At 44.5% G+C, this 25,694-nt stretch overlaps 1 protein-coding gene across 2 annotated transcripts in view; it reads left to right on the top strand.

Annotated features, from left to right (window-relative positions):
* The window catches only part of VPS13A (vacuolar protein sorting 13 homolog A), a 2,196,319-nt gene that overhangs the window by 1,404,703 nt on the left and 765,922 nt on the right, over positions 1-25,694 (top strand). For both annotated transcript variants that reach the window (XM_078675860.1, XM_078675861.1), the window contains exon 54: positions 4,694-4,926. In XM_078675860.1, coding sequence (XP_078531986.1) covers positions 4,694-4,926 — 233 coding nt within the window. The remainder of the gene's footprint in view (positions 1-4,693; positions 4,927-25,694) is intronic.

The following is a 25,694-nucleotide window of genomic DNA, read 5'->3' as shown; positions in this document are numbered from 1 at the left end:
AACCATCACTCTTGGAGTGAGCCGGAGTCCTTAAATACGGCTTCCAAGAAAATCGTTAAGTTATCCTTCTGGTCTTATGTGAGCCACGACTCTGCGTATGTTAGGACACACGGCCCTCTAACCGAAACATTCTTAATGGTTAAAAACGCGGCGTGTTTTTAAACATTTCTTGATGAGGTTCAGCCGCCGCTGGCCAAAGCCCTATACCTAAAATTCAGATATGGAACACTGAGAACCAAAGTAACAGAGAAAAGCTGGGGGAAGACAAATAGCGATTACTGTACCTTATGTTCTAACAATATAAGGGAAGACGTTTTACACATATTGTTTTTTTGCCCTAGTTATAGTATACCTAGGAAAAAATGGATAAAGCCATTGTGCTATATCATTGGCTCTAGATTCCATAAGGAAGCTGGCAGAATCTTAAAAACAGATACCAGCCAAGCAATTGTGTTTGGAATTACTAGATTTCTTCTGGCTGTAAATTTCATTAGATTAAAAATGTCTCTTCCATTTTAAACTGTATCCCTCTTGGACCTGTTCAAACCACGGATTATGTTTTTAAGTTTTATAGGTTGTAATTTTTTAAAACTTTATTCCTTGGATGTTATAAATTTTGACTTGATTTAATGACATTTTAACATTGTATAATGTGTTTTAAACTATTTATTTAAATCCTGTGATAATCCTAAACAATGGCAGATTGTTCTAAAATGATGACATGTAGTATTGATTACTGGTTTTTTGGTACGGTATAATGGGTTTTTTTTATAATGTATTATTGTATATCTTTTATGTTGCAATGCAACGAAATAAAGATAATTGAATTGAATATATCTGTCGTAAGTGGTGCTAGCACCAGCTTACACAGTTAGCAATGGCAGGCCCGTAGTGTCAATTTGAATGGTTTCCCATGGGTGGCATAATACATTCTTCAGCCCCAGACCCCTGGTGTACCTTAGTGCCATATACTAAGGACATACAAGGTTGCACCAGTAGCCAATCTGGAGTGTACCCAAGTGTAAGAAAGTGCCCTACCTATACTAAGTACTCGTCATAGGGAAGAAGAACAGAGAATGGGGTCCTGATTACCAGGATCCCAGACAGACTAGTCAGTGAAACATAATGACACCAGCAAAAAGTGGGGGTGACCATAAAAGCAGATCCTACTTTCCTACACCAATCTAATGCTAAGGTTGGGGGACGGGTGTTCCAAGGCAGGACTGCCCTGAAAGGTACGGAGTTTAGGGACACTCACAGACAAACTTGCTTTTGATTATTCGCAATCCTCTTTGATGATTACTGTATTTTTATAAGAATAGGGCCCTTTGTGTTGAGTACTGTTAAGAAAAACATGGATGCATGCATCGGACATAGCGGACCTCATCCTCAACAAGGACATCGACCTGGCAATCCTTACAGAAACTTGGCTTACGGAATCCTCATCCCCAACCATGGATCTATTGATACCACCGCAATTCAACGTTCTCAGACTGGATAGACACGGAAAGCTAGGGGGAGGGATAGCATGCATTCATCGATCTGACATAGAGGTTAAACAAATTCAGGCCGACCCGCTGGAATCATGTGAGTATCTTGGTCTTAACATAAGATCATCCAACACTCAATGGTGCAACCTGCATACTTTCTACCACCCACCAGGAGATAACACAAAGTTTATAGCAGAGTTAATGGAGATCATAACAGCCAACTCGAATGACGCTGCCAATAACATATTCCTAGGCGACTTCAACCTGCATTGGGAGAACTGCAATGACAAACTGGTCAACATGCTTAAAGGTTTCCTCACTGAACTAAACCTCACTCAAGCGTGCACACTGCCCACACATTCGAAAGGAGGGACGTTAGACTGGATAATCTCAAGAAACAAAGCTGCAACAATCCACTCCATAACTCCATGTGACTGGTCGGATCATCACGCCATAACTTTCATGATACCCGCAACGAGAAAAGGTAGGACCAGGCAACCTATCAAGACCAAAAAATGGACTCGAGACACAAAAGAAACAAATATGGAACTACTGGTCAAAAGCTGTGAAAGAGACTTAAAACCACCCAACGATATGGAAACAGTTAACGAACTGACGGAACACTACATAACAACTGTCGAAAATATCGTTAATAACACCATGCCACTAAAATTGAAACGAATCTCAGAAAAGACTAAAAACCCGTGGTTTAACGAAGCACTAAATGAAGATAGACGCAAATTGAGAATGGCCGAAAGAAAATGGAGGCAACACCCATCAACTCCTGAACTGGAAGCCCTCAGAAAAACAAGGAAACAATATAATAAAAAGATCATCAACTCAAAAAAGGAATTTATAAGAGAAGAACTGGATAATGCCAAAAACAGGCCACGAAAACTATTTGAAATCCTAAAGGAGCAATCAAACAAACTAGCCAAAACAGTGCAAGAACATTCAAAAACATCTCTAAGCTGTGATGATTTCTCCACATTTTTCATGGAAAAGGCCAAAGCACTCGAAATAGAGCTTAAAAACTCGGCATTAAACCTTCCCAACGAACCTTGGGCTACTAACGATGCCAACTCTACAACAGATTGCACTAAGGCAAAAAACAAGGCGAGCTGGGAAACATTTGAACTGTACGACCAACACACGATTGCCAAGACGCTCTCAGGAATCAAACCTAACAACCACCACCAAGACCCTCTGCCTGCAAAATGCGTAAAAGAAATCAATCACATCTTGATTCCAATATGGACCGAAATAATAAATGCGTCACTGTCACAAGGGATCCTTCCAGACTGCCTAAAAACAGGTCAAGTCGTTCCCATAATCAAAAAACCCACAGCAGATACATCAGATCCAAATAACTTTCGCCCAGTGACCAACATCCCTTTACTGGCCAAGTTGACTGAGAAATGTGTGCAGAACCAATTGTGCCAACACATCAACAAATTCTCCTTGTTAGATGAATGCCAATCAGGATTCAGAGCAGGGCACAGCACTGAAACAGCGATTCTCCACATTACTGATGACGCATTACAGGCCCTTGACCAAAATCAAGCATGCTTACTGATTCTCCTGGACTTGTCATCGGCATTTGATACGGTAAATCATGAAGCATTACTGGCCAGGCTACGGGACAGGATGGGAATATCGGGAACAGTGCTGAAGTGGTTCGAGTCCTTTTTACAGAACAGAACACAGCGCTTCCTGGTTAACCAATCAATCTCCCCTCCGTGCCCTACCACAATTGGAGTCCCTCAAGGATCGACATTATCCCCAGATCTGTTTAACCTATACGTCGAGCCACTCACAGAAATTCTACAAAAATCTCAAATATCCTATCACATGTATGCAGACGACACGCAAATATATGTAAAGATCGGATCCATAAAAGAATTGGAATTAATGAATGAGACACTAAAAATGACACTTCAATGGTTAATGGCAAACCACCTGAAGCTGAATGCACATAAAACAGAGTTCCTATTAATCTCTCCACCAAAGAGTAATACAGAAATAATGGAATGGATGAAAGTCGTGACTGCGATAAACTGTACCCCTACCCTTGTCAACTCAGCCAAATCTCTAGGAATCATCTTAGATGAGAATCTAGACATGAAAGCCCACATTAACTCAATGGCGAAAAGTGCCCGATTCCACTTGAACTACCTAAGAAAATTAAAACCTTTCATCACAGAGTCAGACCTCAAATTGGCAATCCAATCCTTAGTTATCTCGAGGATTGAATATGGGTGCACCACCTTGGCTGGATTACCAAAAATGTCCACAGGACCATTGAAAGCCTGCCTTAACGCTGCAGCAAGACTTATCACCGGAACTAGGAAATATGACCATATATCCCCACACCTGAAAGCATTAAACTGGCTACCATATGAAGCAAGAATCCAAATGAAGATAGCATGTATCACACATAAAGCATTACACGACAACACCCCAAGATATCTAGCAAAGAAAATTCAGTTGTCCGGTGGCAACCGACCATCTAGGAGTGCTGGGGAGCTGCTACTACGACCAGCATTCTTCCGAAAGAAAAAAACTTATGACAGAGCGTTCTCAGGAGCGGCCCCCAGAATATGGAACTCACTCCCTCCAAACATCAGGAAGATCCAGAATCTGGTAACATTCAAACGGGAAGTGAAGAGCCTGCTGATGAATAGATACATTACTTAATGAAGATCACTGATCATGGATCTGCTATAATACTGCCTTAGTACAGATCATGTACGCCATCAAAATAGGAGGCTCAGACAATACTATAATGGAATATGTATCCTAGGATATGGGAACAACCCAAAGCCAACAGGAATGGAGATTTGATTGAACAGAAGAACAATATCTTTCATGAACCTATACCGTGCTACCTCATACATGAACCTATACCGTGCTACCTCATATTTGTTATATATACATGTCTTGTATTTTATTTAATCATAGCATACTTACTTTTGCTAACGTCACATGTGTTACGAATTTATATGTCATCTACCTCACTGCGATTGCTTGCTAACGGCGTATACATATGTAACCTTGTTTCCTTTTCCTACCTCATGTTAAGCGCTCTCATACCCACGGGTCTTGTTCGCGCTATACAAAACTTTATAATAAAATAAAAATAAATGGATGCATATTTTTGAACAGTATAAGTTAACTTAAGATGATTTTCATCCTTTTTTCAGGATGTGGTCATGGAACTTCCCTTGGATGGCAAGCCTGTCTATCTGGTTTCCTTCTTTGAAGGCTTGCAACGTATTGTTCTTTTTACCGAAGACGAAAGTGTATTTAAAATGACATGCGAAAGCCAAAAAGCTGAGTTGGCAGAACAAGAAGTGATAATCTCTCTTCAGGATGTTGGTATTTCATTGGTCAATAACCTTACAAAGCAAGAAGTGTCTTTCATTGGAATAACAAGGTAAGACGATGATTTCAGCAAACATTTAAAAATCACCACATTATAAACATTGACCGTTATGCTCTGCTAACATGCTTAGGTCTGTCCTTCTTTTTGTTCATTAGATTGCTTAATGTGTGATATTCTGTGAGTAAAGGTAATGCAGCCCATTCTACAAAAAGAGCAGGTGACATTGTGACTTTATTAATATGGTTTGTAATGTTGCAGCTTGAGGTTTCCGAAAAAAGCACTGTTGGGTTCTGTCTGGGTGGATTGTAATTTAACACATCTGCCATGCTAGATAGATCTATTGAAGAGTAATGTGTGGGCCATATCCTCTCACCCAGACTGCTTGGCTCATGTGCTAAATATGCCTAATACATTCCTTTGAGTGGGGACTCCAAAGACTTGTGACTAAATGCATATTTGTTTTGTCGGTTGTTACAAATGTGGGCTTTGTAACTGTTGTCATCATGAAGTTTAATGTATTCTGCTCCTGAGACTCTCAGGTAAAGTGTCCCTGGTGATATTGTATTTATCAGCTAGAACCTTGCAAGATGTATCATTTATTCCATTGATCCTTGAAAGTTGAGATTGTTACTCTTATTTGTGTAATGCTCAGTTCTAGATTGTGCCACAATGATCTGCTCTACAGCCATCTATTACCTGGGGCTCCTTGTTGCTGTGATAGTAGACACTAGGCTTACATCATGTGATTCATTTGATTTCCGAAATCTTTATTCACATTTTTGTTGTATAATCAAGGTAAATGTTTTGTATTTTATTCTCCCTAATTCATCCCTTTCTGATACGGACTTCTAACCACAGGCTTCTCGTCTTTTGACTATTCCTAGGGATCAGAGTGGATCCGGTAACTTTTGAGCTGTACCTCTTCACGCACTGACACCCTACTTGATGCGAGACCCACATTGGTATCACTCCTGCATGCTGACGCCAGTTCCTTTCTTTCCTCTCCTCCAAACACAGAACCTGAACTACCCCTCTTATCTTTAGACAGCTTTTGAACCATAATTTTACAGTGTGCAAGGGAAATGTCACCTCCCAAGATGATAGGATTCAACCCCTGTAATGATTGTTGCTAACAACTGTCTGTGACAGATCCTGATCAGGTTTGCCTGTGGTGCCAGCGATCGAGCCACAACTCTAAGGCTTGTGGTGACTGGGCGTTGATGAAGACAAAGGCCAAACAGGAGTGTGAGACAAATGTTTGTGTTATCAAGCTCTGGTGTATTTCACAATAAGACCTGTCCAAGACAAAAGGTCAGTTCTTGTCCAGAAGTCATAGGAGTAATTCTCGAAATTGTTTGTGGTTGCGTTCCAAGTCTTTGGTTATGTCGAAGAAAAAACCTTTAAAAAATTCACATTCTCCCATAAGGTGCGAGTGCATTGCCATGCCTCTTGATCTTGCTCCTGAAGTCGATAGACTTTGGAGCCAATCCCGCAAATTGTACCAGCATAACCCATGTTTCCTGGGTTGTCTGCGCCACCGAGGCAGATCGATGACATCCCCGAGGTCATTCTCTCCCTCTTTGGATCCTTACCGACTCCCTCTGGCACACCAAGGGGCCCCAAGGGGCCAAGAGGCTTTCCAGTTGGGATACTGATGGCGGATTTACCCTTTGCATCAGTTGGACCCTTTGAGTCCACCACTGGGCCCCCTCCTGCACTGACTCTGGCGCCATGCTCGTGCTAGTTCCCAGAGCCTTGACATTGATGCAAACTCTACTGATACCTCCCCACCGTATGGATCAAAACCAATGTCTTGACAGAAGTCCTACAGCAATGGAAGCGTACTGAGGCCCTCTTGTTCTTCAACGTGGCACTTACAGATGCCCTCCCATGGTCTTGTGTCTAACCTTGTTCTGGCCCTCCGGTTATTCATCAGTTTGCGACACACCACCACCTTGCCCTGGGCGACCCTGTGTTTTTTTAGCACCCTTCTCCTAAAGTTTGTTGGTGCAGGTGATGTCAAATTGGACAACCTCAAATACCTTTTTGACTACTCCCCCTGATAGGGACTCCAAATGTGTGAAATCCTTTGGGAAGAGGGTATTTTCTTTCACAAGCTTGGCCCTCAGATCTGTTAATTCCAGCTGCTTCTGGGTCGGTATTCCCAGGGTCTTTGGGATTCTGCAGCTCAAGTTCTCCCAGGTATCCCTGAAGACCTCTGGCCTGTCCTCACTCAAGCCATACTAGATGGTCGTTATGCAGCCAAGTTCCCAATTTGTTGTGGCTTGACACCACTGATTCCATCGAGCTGGCTATTCACACCATTGTTACCATTTGCTGCCATGCTTGCCTGCGGACCACAGTTTATTCAGGTGATGTGCAATTGTTGTTTATAGACATACCCTTTTAAGGGGCTTTCCTGTTTGGGTATAATGCAGATTCCGCTCTGGACCGATTCAAGAAGAGCAGGGCCACAGCATGCTCCATTGGGATATCTGCCCCGCCAGCCACATCAGCCCTTCTGTTTCTTTCGCAGCTTTGGAAGAAGTACCCCACACAGTCACCTAATTTAGCCCCAGCAAGGTGGCCAGCAGTTTCGCAGCTGCGGTGCCCATTGCCCCCTTAAAGAGGGTTGGCGAGCCACTGGAACTCCCCTACATCCCCACCCCTCAACCCCACAGGTATCAGGAGAGTGGCAATATGTGGTGGCGGAGACAGACATAGTAAAAGCAGCCCTAGATCGATAGAGCCATTGTCTGCATCTGACATTCAGTATGCCCCTTTCCCTCTAGAGGCATAGTGATTATGGATGAAAAAATACATTACACATTAGCCTGATGGAACTGTGGGTGATCAAGTTTACCCTGACATAATTCCAGGCAGAAAGCCCCAGAAAGGTCACTCTGATATTAACAGACATCACTAGTATTTTATTCTACATTCTGAAGCAGGACATCATCCATTCACTGACCCATTCTGGAGAAGTATCTGGCATCTGGATGTGAGTTTTCAAAATATTTCCTGCATGAAAAGGCAGCTGCCAGTAATAAAGAGCGTCAGTGAAGATAACCAGAGTTCATTGTGCAAGTTACACAAGTGGGAACTCAATTAGACAGTGGTGCATGACCATTTCGAACAGAATCTCAAGTATGCAGCTATTTGTAGTGGGGATAAGTAAGTAGCATATTCTCTGCCTTCACCTTCAGGGTTCAGAAACCAAAGTCAGTGGGTATATTTCTCCATAGACTGCAAAGGAGAGTTCATCTACCCTTTCCCACTAATGCTTCTGCTTTGCCTCTTGTGGAGTGTAGTTGTAGAATGATCCTGGTTTTTTCAACTTGGACAATTCAAACACTGTTCCTAGAGTTTTCTTGGCTGTCCAGACATCCTCACTTTCTGCTGAACACAGACACACAACATCCTGGAGTTGCTCCTACAGACCTAGAGTTTGGGCATTTGGATTTATTACTGAAGTCAAGGAGCATACTTCCCAGCTTCAAGGCTGGTTCCACCTACATTACCTATAATCTGAAAGAGTTTTTAGGCTTAGTGCTCAGAGCTAAGTCTGTATTCAGTTCTGAACAAACCACACAGACTGCTGCTGGCTTGGTTAATTTATGATTGTAACATGCGTCTGTAAATGTACATCTGGTGGCAATATCCTACTACAGAAGGAAGTCCTGCCAGAGCACTGGTATTTATTCAGCCCGTAATAATGGGACTTTCTGGAGAGTGTACTGGGATGCTTTCACCTGTTTGCAGACCGGTACCAAGACTGGAGTTCAACAAGCGCTCATGTGTCTTATTTTGAAGCCTTCGGAGCTGATGCCTGTAGGATACTGGCTATGTATATACTATACCAAAGTAAGGTATAGCGTGCACAGAGTCCAGTGGATCCCCAGAGGCTAAAGTAGATAATACCAAATGCTCTCTTTTGTGGTAGTCTGGTCGAGCAGTTAGACTGATCAGAGGGCTGTGTTCAGCATTTGTTGTACACACTCAGACAAGAAATGATTACACGCACTCAATGACTTAATCCAAGACTAATTGTTTGTAAAAATATTACTTTTTGTATGTTTATTACTTCAAATCAACAATACTTAGTTGCAGGAAAATACGTTTTGCAGTGTGAATTTTTTCTGGAATCACATGCTGTGCATTATTCCTCCATCTAGTGGTTGGGTCCATTATTCCACCATCTAGTGGTTAGGTCTGAAATCGTAGTATTTCTTCAGTTTTTGGGGGGGGGGTTTGGTGGGCGTCGACATAACACCATTTAATTCCTTTCTGTGACGTTGACGTGCTTCCTCCGGAAGCTCCCACTCTTGATCGCCATCTTCAGATTCTTTTTTTCCACCGTTGGGTCTGGATAGTCACGGAAGGAGCTCTAAGGATTTGGAGAGAAGAATCCACGAAAATTGAAAAAATTTGTTATGTAGGTCAACAATACCTACATTCGAGCATTCGGAGTACGCTGAAAGGTGAAAACACCAAAACTTCAAACAACCGGAGAATGCACATGCAGGGGGCTCCCTGCGCAAATTAATGGACAAGACGGCGTTCAAGATCTGCAAGAATTGCCACCATAAGTACGCGCAAAATATCAGCATCCAGTCTGCAACCTTTGCCTCCCGCTCGATCACCAAAGTCAAGACTGCAACGCATGTTCGGCCTTCACCCCAAAGACGTTGAGGTACAGGGACAGGGCCCTCCACGATCGCTTCAAGACCTGGGCCTCTCCAGCGAAGAAGAGGACAGTGTCACAGAAGGGCTTGAAGTCGACGAGGACACAGACGTCCAGTTCATAATGATCAAGAAGACTTCTAAGGAGATAAGAGGTACGTTGGTCCCGAAAAAAGTTGAAGAGTCATGAAAAACTGACTCAAAAACCTTGAGAGGAGCCTCGGCATCAAAGCAATCGACGACTGCAGAAACATCCAAAGAGAGGCAGCTCGTCGGATCCTTAGACAAGGACTCCAGTACGGCAAAGACCCTTGAAAAATTGAAGACTTCGAAAGACGGACACGATAAAGAGGCTTCGACATCGACAAAGGAGAGTTCGAAACAGGCTTTCGCGACCGCATCGGCGTCGGCAAGCACGAAAAGGAAGACCGAAACTCTCGGCGTCGAAACACACACAGCCGAGGTAGAACAGGCAGCGCCTCAAAGCCAAAATGGCGAGTATACTAAAGCGCAAAAAAGAATTAGACGACGGCTTGAAACAATTCAAGATTCCGTCGAAGGCTTCTACAGAAGCAGACAATGTCATTGAAGAGTTACAGCCTCAGGCGACACCCGAACCGGCTCGACGAGCAAGAGGAAGAAGATTACTTCTTCAACAAAGAAAGGGACAGAGGCGAACAAACATATGTGGAGTCGGCGGCCTCAGAGACCCAGGACCTCCAATGGCAAGATTTCAATGCAGAATCACCAGAAGAGGCAATTGATACATATCCCTTGAGATCCTCACTGCCTGATGACATTGGAATGTACAATCAGGTCAAAAAAATGCAGCAGAAACTTATGGAGTGCATTTGGAAGAGGAGAAACCACAGTCCTGCTTTCTGTTGGAAACCTTGATGCCAATACAATCAAGGAGACAATTCTTTCCAATGCTACCAAGTGTGCTAGATCAAGGAAAGTAAGCATTTAAGGAGCCTGCTACATGCAAGGCGGCCACACCAAGAGGTGAGAAGAAATACAAACATTCCTCAAAAGATCCTAACTACATCAAAGGGTCAATAGCGGCTGACTCTGTTATCACTTCCACAGCCAGAAAAAGAACAAATGTGCCAACAACTGCTGTCCCATCCCCAGACAAGTTAAAGCAAGAGAATAGACCTAGTCGGAAGAAAGGTACAGAGAAGTGCTGCAAACCGATGGCGCATAGCTAACTCGAATGCGTTGCTGAACCGTCATGCGTACCAACATTGTGAAGAGATAGGTGATCTGCTGAAACACCTCCCCGAGCAGTTCAAAAAGAGGACTACCCACTTAGTGGAAAGTGGGAAAAATATTGCAAATACATGCTTAAAATCTGCTCTGGATGCTGCAAAAACCTCCAGTAGACAAATGATGATTGGCATTACAGAGAGGAGACCTTCTTGGCTGAGAATCTCAGGCTTCAATCCAGAAGTCCAAAGCAACATAATAAATTCACCATTCAATGGAGAACAGTTATTCGGGAGCGTGGTGGACGAGAAGCTAAATCAATTGAAAAAAGACAACGACACAGCAAGGTCGATGGGTGCTCTACAATTTAGAGGCATGCGTAGAGGAACCCCATCCAGGAGATCAACAGGTAGAGGTGGCCATCTACCAACTACCTCACACCAAGCATACCAACAAACATACCAAGGTATAAGCCAAACTCAACACCTGGGCCAACAACAAAACCATCCGTAACAGCAGGGAAGACAGTCCTTTCGTGGGCACCCACGGGGAAGGGGCCAACAACAGCAAAGAGGTGGTCCACTAACTACCACCAAGTGACTGCACTCCAAAAAGGGCACAAAGTGTACCCACAGCATTACAACCTGCACAAGCTCAACAGCCGGTATGCGAACAGGTCACACAACAACAGTGGGAGGCAGATTAACATTTTTCCTCCAATAATGGAAGAAAATAACAACGGACAAATGGGTGTTAAACATAATGTAATACGGTTACTGCATAGAGCTAACCAAAGAACCACCCAACAAAAGACCAAAACCAAAGGTATATTCACAAAGGGAATTATCTCAACTACAGGAAGAAGTGCAAGAACTTCAAACTAAACAGGCAATAGAACAGGTGCCTCACAAGGCAAGCAACAAAGGTATTTACTCAACATACTTCCTAATTCCAAAGGTAGATGGGACACTACGCCCAATATTAGACTTAAGGTTCCTAAACAAGTACATAAAGGCACAAAGGTTGAAGATGACAACGTTGCAGGAGGTGATTCCACAAATGCAGCAAGGAGATTACATGGCAACCATAAATTTAAAGGACGCCTACTTGCACATCTCCATGAACGAAAGACACAAACACCTATTAAGGTTCGTAGTCCACAAAACACACTTACAGCTCAAGGTGCTAGCATTTAGACTCAAATCAGCACCAAGAGTGTTCACAAAATGCCTAGCAACAGTAGACTCAAACCTAAGAAGACGGGGAATGTATGGCTATCCATATCTAGACGACTGGTTAGTAAGAGTAAGCTCATACCGTCTGGCATGGTGGAACAAGACAAACATATCACTGGGCACAGCTTTCACATAACGAACCCCAACAGTGAACATAATAGCGGATGCGTCCTAAAAAGGGTGGGGAGCAACCATGAACAATCTCAAGGTGCATTGATTGTGGACGCACCAGGATGCAGTGAAACACATCAACTTTATAGAGTTGAAAACAGTGTTATTAGACTTGAAAGCATTTCAAAAACAAATTTACAACAAGAACGTGTTGATTAAAACGGACAACACAACAACCATGTTTTATATAAACAAAACGGGGGAATTCAGTCTCTAGCCCTCTCTACTCTAGCCCAAGAAATTTGGAAATGAGCAATCCAAACGAACATAGACATAGTAGCGATACACTTACCAGGGAAGGACAATATCGTAGCGGGCAGACTGAGCAGACAAATGTAATGAATCAATCGGAACTCAAAAAGATCTTCAAAAAAATGGGGGACCCCCACAAATAGACTTATTTGCAACACCCCACAATGCAAAATGCTCAAACTTCACATCCAGGCAGCCGTGCAATCAGTCCCTAGGGAATGCCCTATGGATGGACTGGTCAGGGATATTTGCTTAAGCTTTTCCCCTTCATCCCACTACTTCACAAAGTAATCCTCAAATGCAAAATCAGTCACATGGCAATGATTCTCATTGCACCACAGTGGGCCAGGCAAACTTGGTTCTCTGAGATAATGGAAATATCTCAGGGAACAATGCACAAACTACCAAGAAGTCAAGACCTATTAACATTCCAAAACTGAAGGGAACTACACCCAGAACCAGAAAGCTTAAGCTTAGCAGCATGGCTCCTGAGGACTTAAAATGTGCACACTCAAACTACCCAAGAGTACAATGGTGTTCTCCGGGAAGCAAGAAAACCAACAACAAGAAAATGTTATACAGCAAAATGGAAAAGATACACGCAGTGGTACCTTAAGAAACAGCTCACGAAGATGGGGGCGTGGCCAACTGCCAAGCTTGGCTGACGGTAACTAGCAGAGCTCCGCGTTGAGCCCCAACACTTTGCTAAAGATACTGACACTGGGTGTTCATTTATACTCCAAATCCAGAGTCCTGCGCTCCTGAGATGCCGGGGAATACAGCAATGCTTCCAAAAACAAAATCAAGCACGGAATTGAAGACGGAGGCGTTGCGGCCCATCTGACTATGTAGCAATACTGGGCGACGCACTCTGACAGTGCCGGAGGGAAGCACCGTGTCAACTGTTGGAGGCCCAGCAGAGAAGACAATAGAAGGCGGTGACTCCGGATCCTGTTTGTGCTGACCGCGATCAAAAAGTAGACTTCGCATGCCTTAAAAGGCCACAGACTAAAGGTATGGAGTAAGCTGGGAGGAAGAACAAAATGGCAGGCGCGACTATGCCAGGAAGCACCGGAGCCTAGGCAGGCATGTAGAACCCTCAGTGCCCGCTGAATTGAAATAGACTGTGACTGCAAGGAGACCCCCGTCGGTAGGCTGCAGGACTATAAAGAACAATGGGGGAATATATAAAAATTAGGCTTGACTCCTCCTAACGTGGCTGAACCTCGCCACTTGAAAACTGGCTAATAGACCCCCATCGCTGAATCGGAGGAGCATATATCTGACATCCCAGTTTCTCCTACTTTTCTTGATGGCATAAAAGTCTGTGCTGCTATCTCCTCTGCAACAAACTTTTATCAGACACTATACTGCGTTCAAGCTGGGCGGTGCACAGTGATCGAGAAGAGGGCTGTCTTGGCTGATAAATGGAACACGCTATGACAGAACTCATGTGATGTGACTGTTGAATACCTACGTGGCCCCCGGAGAGCAATAGTATGCCAATAGGCATACAGGGGTAACACAGAAACAAGCGCATGTCACACTCTTCCTCATACCTAACACTTGGATTCAGACAGTGCAGAGAACAGCAGGGCAGAAAGTTCTCCTATCAACTATACATCCTGGGTAGAGGGATAGCCACTATATACGCCTCTATATAGGGGAGAGGAGCGGAATTTTCTAGCAGCAACAGGTGTACTTTGCGGACGGAACAGGGTACTATCCTAAAGTGGCCTGGAGGTAACGTGTGCGAGTACCCTAATAAAAATGGGACGTCTTAAAACCAAACAAACTGACCCCTGTCCTCTGAATTAACGGAACGCACAGCTAATAATGACCAAACACCAACCTCAGAACAGGATGTGATACTGCCTACGAATCCCGGACAGATAAGCTAGATCCGATTCTGCAGGAAATAAGGGAATCACGTACAGCTATTGAAGCACAAATAGGTACACTGACCACTAGCTTTACTTTAAGGCAGACCATACGAAACTAGCGGAGAAGGTATAAACTAATAAGGTAATGCTCGATGATCTGGCACCCCAACAACAAACACACGCTTCCCAAATAGAACAATTGCAATGTCAACTTGTGGCATTACAAGAAAGGGTTGATGATGCAGAAGAGAGATCCCGCCGCAATAAAGTTCTAATTCTGGGCATACCGGAGCTCAGCGAAGGAACCAGCCCCACCCAATTTATAGAAACATGGCTATGAGATCATGTTGCACCGACGGAACTTACGGACATGTACAGTGTGGAACGGGCACTCAGAGTACTGCCAAGACCTCCACCTCCTGGTGCGTCACCCAGGCCAATCATAGCACGCATACTGAACTATAAAGACTGGGACATGATCCTACATGCTGCCAGGGAAAACGCTCCAATCCACTTTGAAAATAAAAGTATTTCACTATACCCAGACTTTACCATGACGGTGCAGAAGGCTAGAGCCACGTTCCAAGAGGTTAAAAGAGGCTTCAAACTCATAATCTAAAGTATGCATTACTCTTCCTTGCCCGCTTAAAAGTTGTCTTTGGTCAGAAAGCCTTGTTTTTTGATACCCGGGATGAAGCAATGGACTGGGTGGAAATTACTCTGACACCCAATACGGCACAGGAATCGTCCCATGTTGTTATGTTATGTTAAAAGAACTTGTACAGCGCACGGTCACCAGGCGGTTTCATGGCGCTCAAAACGGAAGGGCGAGAAACAGGTGCATGAGTTACTCATAGGCTTGTTGGAAGAGATGAGTATTGAGCAACTTCCGGTAGGAATCATAGCTGGAGCTAAGTCTGAGATTGCTCGGGAGAGAGTTCCACAACTTGGGGGCTAGGAAGGAGAAACACTGACCGCCGTGTTTTTTCCGTTTTAACCGCGGGCTGACAAGCAGGTTATAGGAGGAAGAACGCAAATCTCGCAGGGGGGCATAACGCTGGATTCTAGACGCAATGAATGCTGGGGCTAGATCAGATAAGGCCTTAAAGATGGTGCATCCGAGTTTAAACAAGCAGCACTTAGATACTGGGAGCCAATGAAGGTTCCTCAGTAGAGGCGAGACGTGTTGGTGTTTAGGCTGGTGGAAGACTAATCTAGCTGCCTGGTTTTGCACCAGCTGTAGCCAATGCAGTTGATAGGCAGGGATCCCAACATAGAGGGTATTAGCATAGTCAATCCGGGAAGTAATTAAGGCCATAATGACGAGGATGAGCGCCTCTCTAGTCGGAAACCTGCAGATTTTACGAATCCTGCGAAGGTGAAAAAAGCAGGAGGAGGTAACTGCATTTATTTGAGGCTTCATTGACAAGTCACTACAGATAATTACGCCAAGACTTTTCACCGAATTGACAGGGTTGGGAGGGGAGCCAAGGGAGGAAGGCCAAAAGTTGGTGTTCCAGGGGTTGGCTGGCCCACACAACAGAACCAGCTCCGTCTTATCGGGGTTGAGCTTCAGCTGGCTATTATACATCCACTCAGAGATGGAGAGCATGGTGGATTGAAAGTTGGCACGGGAGGAAGGGGCAGAGTCGATAGGGAAAACCAGCTGAAGGTCATCAGCATAGTTAAAGATGGTAACCGGGTTATGATGGAGGGAGGCTATGAGGGGCTGCATGTAAAGGTTATCCAAGAGCGGCGACAGGGCCGAACCCTGCGGAACTCCACAGGTGAGGGAGAAGTGAGATGCTGAGTAGGTGGACAGGTGGACCGCCTGGGTGCGCTGGTGCAAGAAAGATCTAATCCACGTCAGAGCCATGCCCTGAATGCCAGCGTTACTGACACGGTCGATCAGTATTTCGTGAACGGCCGTGTCAAAAGCTGCCGACAGATCCAATAGTACAAGGGCCTGGGAGATGTTCTTTTCGGCACCTTTCCTCAGTGCGTCCATTACAGCCACGATGACAGCTTCGGTGGAGTGGGCCGGCCGGAAACCAGCCTGCTGGGCATCCAGAAAAGAAGATTCCTCAATGAACGCACTGAGGCAGCCAGTGACATGGGCCTCCAGAATCTTCCAGAGATAGGGAAGGAGGGAGATAGGCCGAAAATTGCTCAATACCGAGGGGTCGGCATTCAATTTCTTTAGGATGGGGACCACAACAGCACGTTTGAATGAGTCAGGGACGGTGCCTGTGGTTAAAGAGTTATTAAGCAATTCAAGCGGGGGATCCGGACAAGCCAAAAAAAACTCCTTGAGGATCTGTGGGGGGCAGCAATCGTTGGGTGAGCCCGAGCTCACTTTGTTCAACAGGGATACAAAGTCAGTTGTGGAAATCGGGGGAATGACATCCAACCGGGAAGAATTCACAGGAGGTAAGGCCGGGGGGGAGGGGAGGAAGGAGAGGGAATATTATTTTTAATAGTTGCAATTTTATTAATAAAGTAGGAATTGAGGGAATCGCAGAGAGCCTGTGTAGGCAGAGGTTGGGCAGTTACTCGGTCCGGTGAAGTAAGCTCATTAACGATGGAAAAGATCTCCTTGGCTTTAGAGGCTGAGTCAGTAATTTTCTGGGAAAAATAGGTGGTCTTGGCAAGCAGGATGGAATTTTTGTAAAGTTTCAGCAATACAACATAGGCAGATTTAAGTTCCAGGTCATAGTTGCGCCTCCAGCGGCGTTTTGCCTGACGGAGGGCCAATTTGTCCTTTTTTAGCTGCTCTGTAAACCACCGTTGGGCGTCATGAGGACGTTTAGTTTTTATGACCTTCAGTGGGGCAACTTTGTTACTGGCGGACACTAGCCAGTGCTCAAGATGGAGAGCCTGGCAGTCAACTGGCAGTCCCAAGCAAATCAACAGAGGCGGCCTTTATCACAAAGACTACCAAGATCAAGGAGAACAAAAACGAACAACAGCCAGAAATCTCGAGGTGTTTCGCAAGAAAATCCCACACCGGATCAGATCTCAGTAAATCAAAAGGATGCTATACGAGCTGCGGCGGCAATGGGGGAACAAGACAAGACATCTATCGCCAAGTCAGTGGACTCTTCAGAAGACGACACTATCCACTCAGACTCTCTCCGCAGACTTCAAATAAATATATATGATCAACGCTGAGCAATTCCAATGTTGATCATATGCCTTAAACAGATGAGTATACAATACAAGGTGGTATGATAGTGGATGAACCCAATGTAAATTGTCTCCCTGCTTGGATGGGGCCTGGGCAGGGGCACCACAATCGTACATGTTGTGCGTGTTATTATGCACGTCAATCAATGGGTGGTTACCATTTCCCCCGTGGCGACTGCATTATGTTATGAAGTTTACAAGTCATTGGTTGAACTTGTCATCGTTTGGTCCTCTACTGTTCTAAAGGGGAACCTAGTATTGAGAATTTCAATGGTGTGCAGGGGCACAGACTCAGACATTGTTCAGTCTTCTTATGGTCAGCAGAACGGGTCCAGGACACGATACATTACACTACATTATGCAAAACTAAATGGCTCAACCTGGTAAATATACATGCCTATCCTGGAATGTTAAGGGTGTGGGCTCTGTACACAAGAGACACAGAATACTTGCAAAACTCAATCGCAGAAGGGTACACATTGTTTTTTTCAAGAATCCCATCTTACATTCACAGAAGCCACAAAGTTACAAAAGAAATGGAGAGGGCAATTGTATTTTACCTCCTACTGAGCGTTTGCCCGCGGGGCTGTAATATGGTTCAGAAGCGGCATCCCCATCTCACTGATTGAACAAAGAATAGATTTGAATGGCAGATATGTCCTATTGCATGGTTTCCTTGATGGGGAACATATAGTATTGGGCCATGTATATGCGCAGGAAAGATTTCTAGGCATGCTTACCAATGCACTGACGGGATGGGACACTTACCCTTGGATCATAGGAGGGGACTTTAATGCTGTTTTGGGACTAGACCGCTCACACCCTCCATTGCAAGGTACTAATTGTAAAAAAAACAGGCGGACGCACTAAAGGGATTGGCGGACGTCTGGCGTAAGCATAATCCTGACAGTAAAGAATATTCCTTCTTCTCACCACCACACGGATTACACACCCGTATTGACAGAATATTTTGCTCCAGGCGTTTACTTACTCATGTCACAGCCACCACATACGTAGGAAAAACATTATCGGACCACAACCCATTTGAAGTCACGCTAACATGGGGGAAGATCGCCACACTAATACCTACCTGGAAACTGCTCCCTCCATTACTCGAAGACCTGGTTTTTCATAGCTCCCTTTCCACTGCAATTGCTAATTATTTTGCCGAAAATGTAGGCACTGCTACTCTCTGATGTTATCTTGGCAGCCAGACGTCCCTCCACTAAGACGGTATACGCCTGCAGGTGGAACACATTTGTGGCTTGGTGTACAGCCAATGCTGTGGATCCCCTTTCCACCCCTCTTTCTGAGGTCCTCTTGTTCCTCCTTTCTTTGGCCCAGCAGGGCTCTCTTCTGGGCACTGTAAAGGGCTACCTCTCGGCCATTTCAGCCTTTCTTATGCATCTTGATCAGCCTTCTCTTTTCAAGTCCCCGGTTGTAAATCGCTTCCTGAAAGGCATTACTCATCTTTTTCCTCCTGTTCCCTTCCTAATGCCTCAGTGGGACTTCAACTTGGTTCTTTCATATCTTATGTACGCTCCCTTTGAGCCGCTACATAACTGTCTTCTCAGGCTTCTGACCTTAAAAACTTTCTGGTAGCCATCAACTCTGCACGCAGGTTGAGTGAGCTCCAAGCACTTTCTTCTAAGCCTCCTTTTCTGACTGTTCATCCGGACGAGGTTGTCCTTCGAACTCGTCCTTCCTTCCCTCCCAAAGTAGTTATTCCTTTCCACATTGGACAGACCATCACTTTGCGTACCTTCTTTCCGCCTCCGCATCCTTCCAAAGAAGAAGAGAGGCTCCACCATCTGGATCCAAAGCGCGTGCTTTCCTTTTACTTGGATGTCACAAAACAATTTCGGGTGGATGACCAGCTTTTTGTTGGCTACGTGGGCGCTAAAAATGTTCGGAACGTGGACAAACGGACCATTTCTAGATGTGTCATTTTGTGCATTAAAGCTTGTTATTCTTTGGCAAAGAAAGAGCCTCCAAAGGGGTTGCGCGCCCATTCCACCAGGGAGACAGCAGCTACCACTGCTTTGGGACGTGGAGTCCCCCTTAATGACATCTGCCAGGCAGCTGCGTGGGCATTGCGGCACACGTTTACTAGACACTACTGCCTGGACAGCCAAGTCTGAGCTGTTCTGTTCTCCAACACTTCCTGGTGTGAACTTAGTTCGCAGACCCACCTCCAGGGTTGGTATTGCTGGGGTATCTATTCTGAGGTAAGGAATCTATAACTAACTGTTTCAAGTTACTTACCTTTGGTAATGATTATCTCTAATAAACATAGGTTAGTTAAAGATTCTTTACCGCTCCACCTCCTCCCTGTTCTGCAAAGTGACTACTAGGGTTAAGGACTTCCTTTCAGGGCCCTAGTTGTGTGCACCAGTGGTCAGTGTCTTGTATTTCTCTGCTCTTCTGGCGTGGAAAGTCGTGTACAGAACTGACAGCGCGTGAGGGCGGCATCTATGTAGCTACCGCTACGTCATTCCAGCTAACACGACGCAAGCGACGAATGTGGAGTCGACCGACACCACCTTCCGATGCGTAGGGGTATTGCTGATGAAAAACTTTCCAGATCCAATCTGACGCCTGGAAGTAATTCTAAGGTAAGGAATTTATAACTAACCTATGTTTCTTAAAGATATATTGTTACCGAAGGTAAGTAACTTGTTCTTTAGGGATTGCTTGTACCTCACCCTGACTAGGAACTTGGTTATTGTTTGAGCAGTGCTTATACCCCAGTGAACAAATAACCCAATTTCTAACACCTGCTAAATGCTGAGTCCTTCAACTTTTTCAGGACCCTAATCAGGTGCACATTATTATAGCGGAAGCAGCCCTCAGCATCTTCCAATCTGGCTGTCAAAGTCCCAGTATTCTTTCGTAGTTGTTGTATTTTGTCCTAACCATTCACCACTATGCATTTGAACTGTTTTATTGTGCCCACTGCCTCCGTCACCCTGTCCACCTTCTTTTTGTGGTCTGTGCTCCAGGGAGGTCTTGGTATCACAAATTTCCCTTAAGATCCTATCCGTGTGTGCTGCCAGTTCCGATTCACCTCCTCGCTTGACAACTATTATCTGGTGTGCAGCGCCTCTGTCCTGCGTTATTTTTGTGGTTTTGGGGTGCACCATACCTTCACTCCACAAGGAGGGCCACCCATCTCCAAGGTGGCAGCGGCCAGTGGTCCAGCCCACATGGGTAGATCTTCGTGTCTGCTAGGGGGATACCTGATCACCCTGCACCACAGTTAACCTGATAAGGCTTCAGCAAGCCTCCTTTTCATTACCACTGAGGGGGCCTGGGGCCGCCCCCTTGCTACTCACAGTGCCCCATTTCTTTTGTCCTATACTGCTGAGCCACCCATCAGGGCAATGTGTCCTCCTGAGGTGGGGCCCAGTGTCCGTCTGCCTGGTCGGGCCTCGTGGCTGAGCCTCTATTGCTGTACCCTGACTTTTTCTGCCACCACTCACTCCCCCTGGGGGGGGATGCCAAGCTGCTCTCACAAAGGTCTTGAAGCCACGTCTCTGTCCCAGGAGGTTTCCCTCAGCCCCTACTGCCACCACTAATAGCACCTGTGGCCCACCAAGCTGCCGGCCCTGGCAACTCTCCAGGCACCATGTTTCATGACCTAGAGCCTGCCCTTTCATTCAGCCACTACCGCCACCCGACTTCACTTGTGGCCGTCACACCTCCGGCTTCCTCCCCATTTTGACCTCCGGGGGTGGGTGCAGCTCAGTTCACCTGCACCCCAGTACCCCTGCCACTGCGACACCCCTCTGAGTAATATCTGTGTTGTGGGAATATTGGGATATTCACTCCTGCACGGCTCTGTCGCTGGAGCTCCAACTCAAGCGTTAATCTTCCTTGCCACATTGGCCAGTCTACCCTCCCCCCCCCCCCCCCCCCCCCCCATCTGCCTCATTTTCCATGGTAATCAGAAGGGTGGCAACAATTCTTGAACTCAAGATTCCCCCAATGGTTGTTAAAACAAATATACCTACTGAGGTTGCTGTTGGAACAAATCTAAGTACTCAAAGTAAGGACTGACCTTAATTAACCTTAAAAAGGGGAAGGACCTCTTCTTTGGTGACCCACCTATTGGAGCTACTCAGATTTTCTAGTCAGTCAAATGCTCACAGGAGCCAAGATTCAGCGTGACAGAATCAAGTGGTCACCTAGAGGATCTCTGGGGCACCTCCCTAGGGAGGAGCTGGGCAAAGGATTGGTCACTCCTCTCTCCTTTGTGTAGTTTCGTGCCAGAGCGGGAGCCAAGCTCTTCTGAACTGGGCCAAACTGGTTTATGCATGGAGAGCACCAAATGTGCCCTTTAATGATATCTGGTGGTGCTCTGAAGCACCTCCACCCTATCTAATTCTTAAGGAGTGGTTGTCACACCTCTCCATTGCAGGAAATCCTGTGGTTAGCGTCCCCTGCCCAAGTGAATTTCCTCAGCACGGAGGCAGAACACTGTCTAGGGTTGGCAGCAGTGCGGGCTGGCATCCAGACCCTATACGCCTACACAGGTAGTACCAGTACATGGCCTCATGCAACTAACATTGGAGTCTGTGAACCTGCATGATTCCAACATGTTCGATACCAAACATGTCTGAAAGGAGTACTTGAAGACAAGGACTATGCTACGCACAGCTATCTGGCAATCATGCCTCAAAAATTATAAAAACTTCATTTTAACCAACATTAGTTGATATTAAACACATTCATTTTAAACATTTATTTAAAGTGTTTCACATAAATATTCAAAAGAAAAATGACGCAGTATTCTGATAGATTCATTCATTGATAAGTAGAATCCAACTCAATAAATCACAAATGGAAAAATCATTAATCAAATCAAAACAACCCAATGCATTTCGGGTTCACCCGAACCCTTCTTCAGGGGTTATTTAAAGCTTTTGTTTTCTGGTTCTCCGGGCTGGTTCAGGTGCCGGATCTACAAACAAAAATACATTATATCCACATTTCAATAATATTTCATACATGTCACGTATTTGATAATACCTACAGCTATAGCCTTAGGGTTTGCATGCTCCTGTGACACCAAAGTCTCTGTGAGAACTGAAGAAAAGACCAAAGAATCAAAAAAGCCAAGGAAAAAATCAATCCATGCTGTGGTTTGATCATGTAATGAAACTAAAGTGAGCAAGAACCTAACCCATCGTGAATTATACGTGTTGAATCGTGTTCTAGAGAATTCAATGTGAATGTCAATATTAGACGTTATCAGCCAAACCTATAAGTGCCTTAGTACCTGTACTGCAATGGTCAGGAAAAAAGAAGTTGTCCGTTGCCAAATTACAAGATCCTGTAGATAATACAATAATCCTAATTGTAAATCCATGTGTAATGAACGCCAGTTCCAAAGCAAAAAAGTAAAATGGTGAAGTAATGCGCCTACCGTCTCAGTATGACCAGATGCGAGCTGTTAAGTTACAAGATGCTCCCAAGTCAACTTCGTAGATCCACACCTATACACAAATTTCAAGGTATCAAATACAACCACTGTTTATTTTAAAGTCAAATCATAAGTTCAACCTCGGGGAAAACCCTTTCTTACCGATAGCTGCACGATGAGGCGGTCCCTGTTTTTTTTAAGACTCTTTTCTGAGCATAATTTTCTGCCCACGTATAGACCTCATCTCATCAGAGGAGAGTGTCGCAACGGATCAGGACTTGTCCATGCAGAGACCCAGTGCAACATCAGTAGCACAGAATCTAGCGAAAACAAGGGATGAGACATCCGCAAGCACATCCACAGGACAGCCTTTTTTAGAGGTGGGTCAGGGGGACAAAATACCTCCCGACAAAACAACAACAGGAGAAGGAGGATCCGCAGGGGACAAAACAAAAAAGGTCACACAGACCGAAACAGGGAGACCGAGGAGAGACACGAAGAAATGAGTCCGGATGAATCATTGGTGATTAATATTTCTCATAAAAGGCTCAATAAGACCGAACTTCAGATACTTAACAAAGGAGCATCTTTGGTACCCACTTACACCACGAATGAGCTAGAGACCGAAGTGTCTCTGTTTAAATTTATGAGAAAATTAAGATTACGTTGGTTCTTTTCTACACAGATCACTGATGACACAGCATCCTCGTCAGAACGTCAATTTAAACCAAAAAGCAAATTCCTCTCTCCAATCTCACACAAGACATTGGATAACTTTGAAGTTTTGTTTAAAAAAGATTTGGAACAAGTGAGGTATAAACCACCGGTCTACTGTAATTTCTCCTTGCAGGAAAGAAGGATTTTGAATAAAATGAAACAAGACCCCTCCATCACTGTTCAACCTGCTGATAAGGGAGGAGCACTGGTAGTACTCGACAGTGAATTTTATCATCAAGGTGTGAATGCACATGTTCAGAATGATGACACGTATATCCAGTTGACATATGATCCTACACAAGAATTCCAACATATTTTAATAAAAATCTTGGATAAAGGTTTAGAGATGGGAGTGATCAATGACCAAGAACGGCAATTTTTGTACAACCAACATCCTCAGATTCCATCGATATATATGTTACCTAAAGTACATAAGAACAGAGAGAATCCACCATTTCGCCCAATTGTAGCTGGATGCGGATCAATACATGAAGCCTTAGGATACTTTCTTGATCATCACCTACAACCACTTGTACAAACGTGGTCGACTTATGTAAAGGACACGACAGATTGTTTGAAGAAACTTGAAGCAGTACAAGAGAACTTTCATGAGGATATACTTTTGTGTACTATCGACGTAGTGGCGTTGTATACGTCCATCGCCCATGGGGAAGGATTAGAGGCAACAGAATGGAGGTTACTAAATTCACATCTCTCAAGTGACAAAAGTGTGTTTCTACTTGAACTTCTACACTTTGCACTCTACCATAGTTATTTCAAGTGGCAGGACAAATTCTATGTGCAGAGGACAGGTACCTCAATGGGTTTTCCGGGGGCACCCGCATATGCGAATACCTACATGGCACACTTTGAACATCAATTCATACTGAGCCATCCTGAATGGAAAGAGCATACGATTCTATTTATGCGATACATCGATGACATCCTTGTAATTTGGAAAGGATCTAGATAACAATTAGAAAAGTGTTTGATTGAACGTAACACATACAACAACAGAATTCAATTTACATCAGAGATTGATACCAACAGGATACATTTTTTGGATATTGAGATCTTGAAGACAGATGAAGGCCTTGAAACGAAAGTTTATCGAAAACCTACAGATGTGAACAGTGCGTTGCACTTCTCAAGTGCCCATCCTTTAACCTTGAAACAACATCTACCGGTTTCACAACTAATGAGGATTAAAAGAATTACTTCAGACAACACAGTATGTGAACAAGAAATAGAACAAGAAATAAAACAATATAAGAAGAGAGGTTATCCTGAATCCACACTCAATGAGGCTAAAAGGACAGTGTCCACTAGGAAAAGAGATGACCTATTGAAAAAACAGACTAAATCCTCAGTGAAAAGAGAAGTGTACGTTCTTAAACACTCAGTTCAGGCTCCGAAGATAAAGTCCATAATACGTAAGAGATGGGAACTAATAGAAAATTAGCCTGATTTTCGTAATATCTTCACGCAACCACCACTGTTCGCACATACTCGTGCCCAGAACTTACGAGAACTTTTGAAAAGACCTGGAACACAACAATGTATGAAGACATTTAAGGGCATGAGAAAATGCCACAATTGTGGGCAGTGTGGAAATGTTATCATAGGAAAGGAATTTGAACATCCCAAGACAGGAAAAGCGATATCCTTGAAACACACATCTGACTGTAGAACAGAGAATGTGATATATGCAATCAAATGTCCATGCGGTCTAGTCTACATTGGCAGAACCAGCAGGAAAATTAAAACAAGGATTATAGAACATAAAAGTCGTATCAGGAACAAAAATATGAATTCATCTTTATCTGCACATTGGGTTAATGCCACACACACCATCCCTCAACTACGATTTACCATTCTAGAACATATCACATCACAGTCTGGCATGGATATCAACACCACACTGGCTCGTAAAGAGACAGAATGGATAAAAAAGTTGGGGACCATAATCCCGGGGGGTCTCAATGACCATTATGAACTTTTATGTTTCGTGTGAATTTTATAGACTGTACAGGGTAAATTTGCATTCTCACGTTATAC

The sequence above is a fragment of the Lissotriton helveticus genome, chromosome 2_1, assembly GCF_964261635.1.
Source record: "Lissotriton helveticus chromosome 2_1, aLisHel1.1, whole genome shotgun sequence".
In the NCBI taxonomy this organism is placed as follows: Eukaryota; Metazoa; Chordata; class Amphibia; order Caudata; family Salamandridae; genus Lissotriton; species Lissotriton helveticus.
The sequence above is the reverse complement of the archived record's forward strand: the minus strand, read 5'-3'. Positions and strand labels throughout refer to the sequence as shown.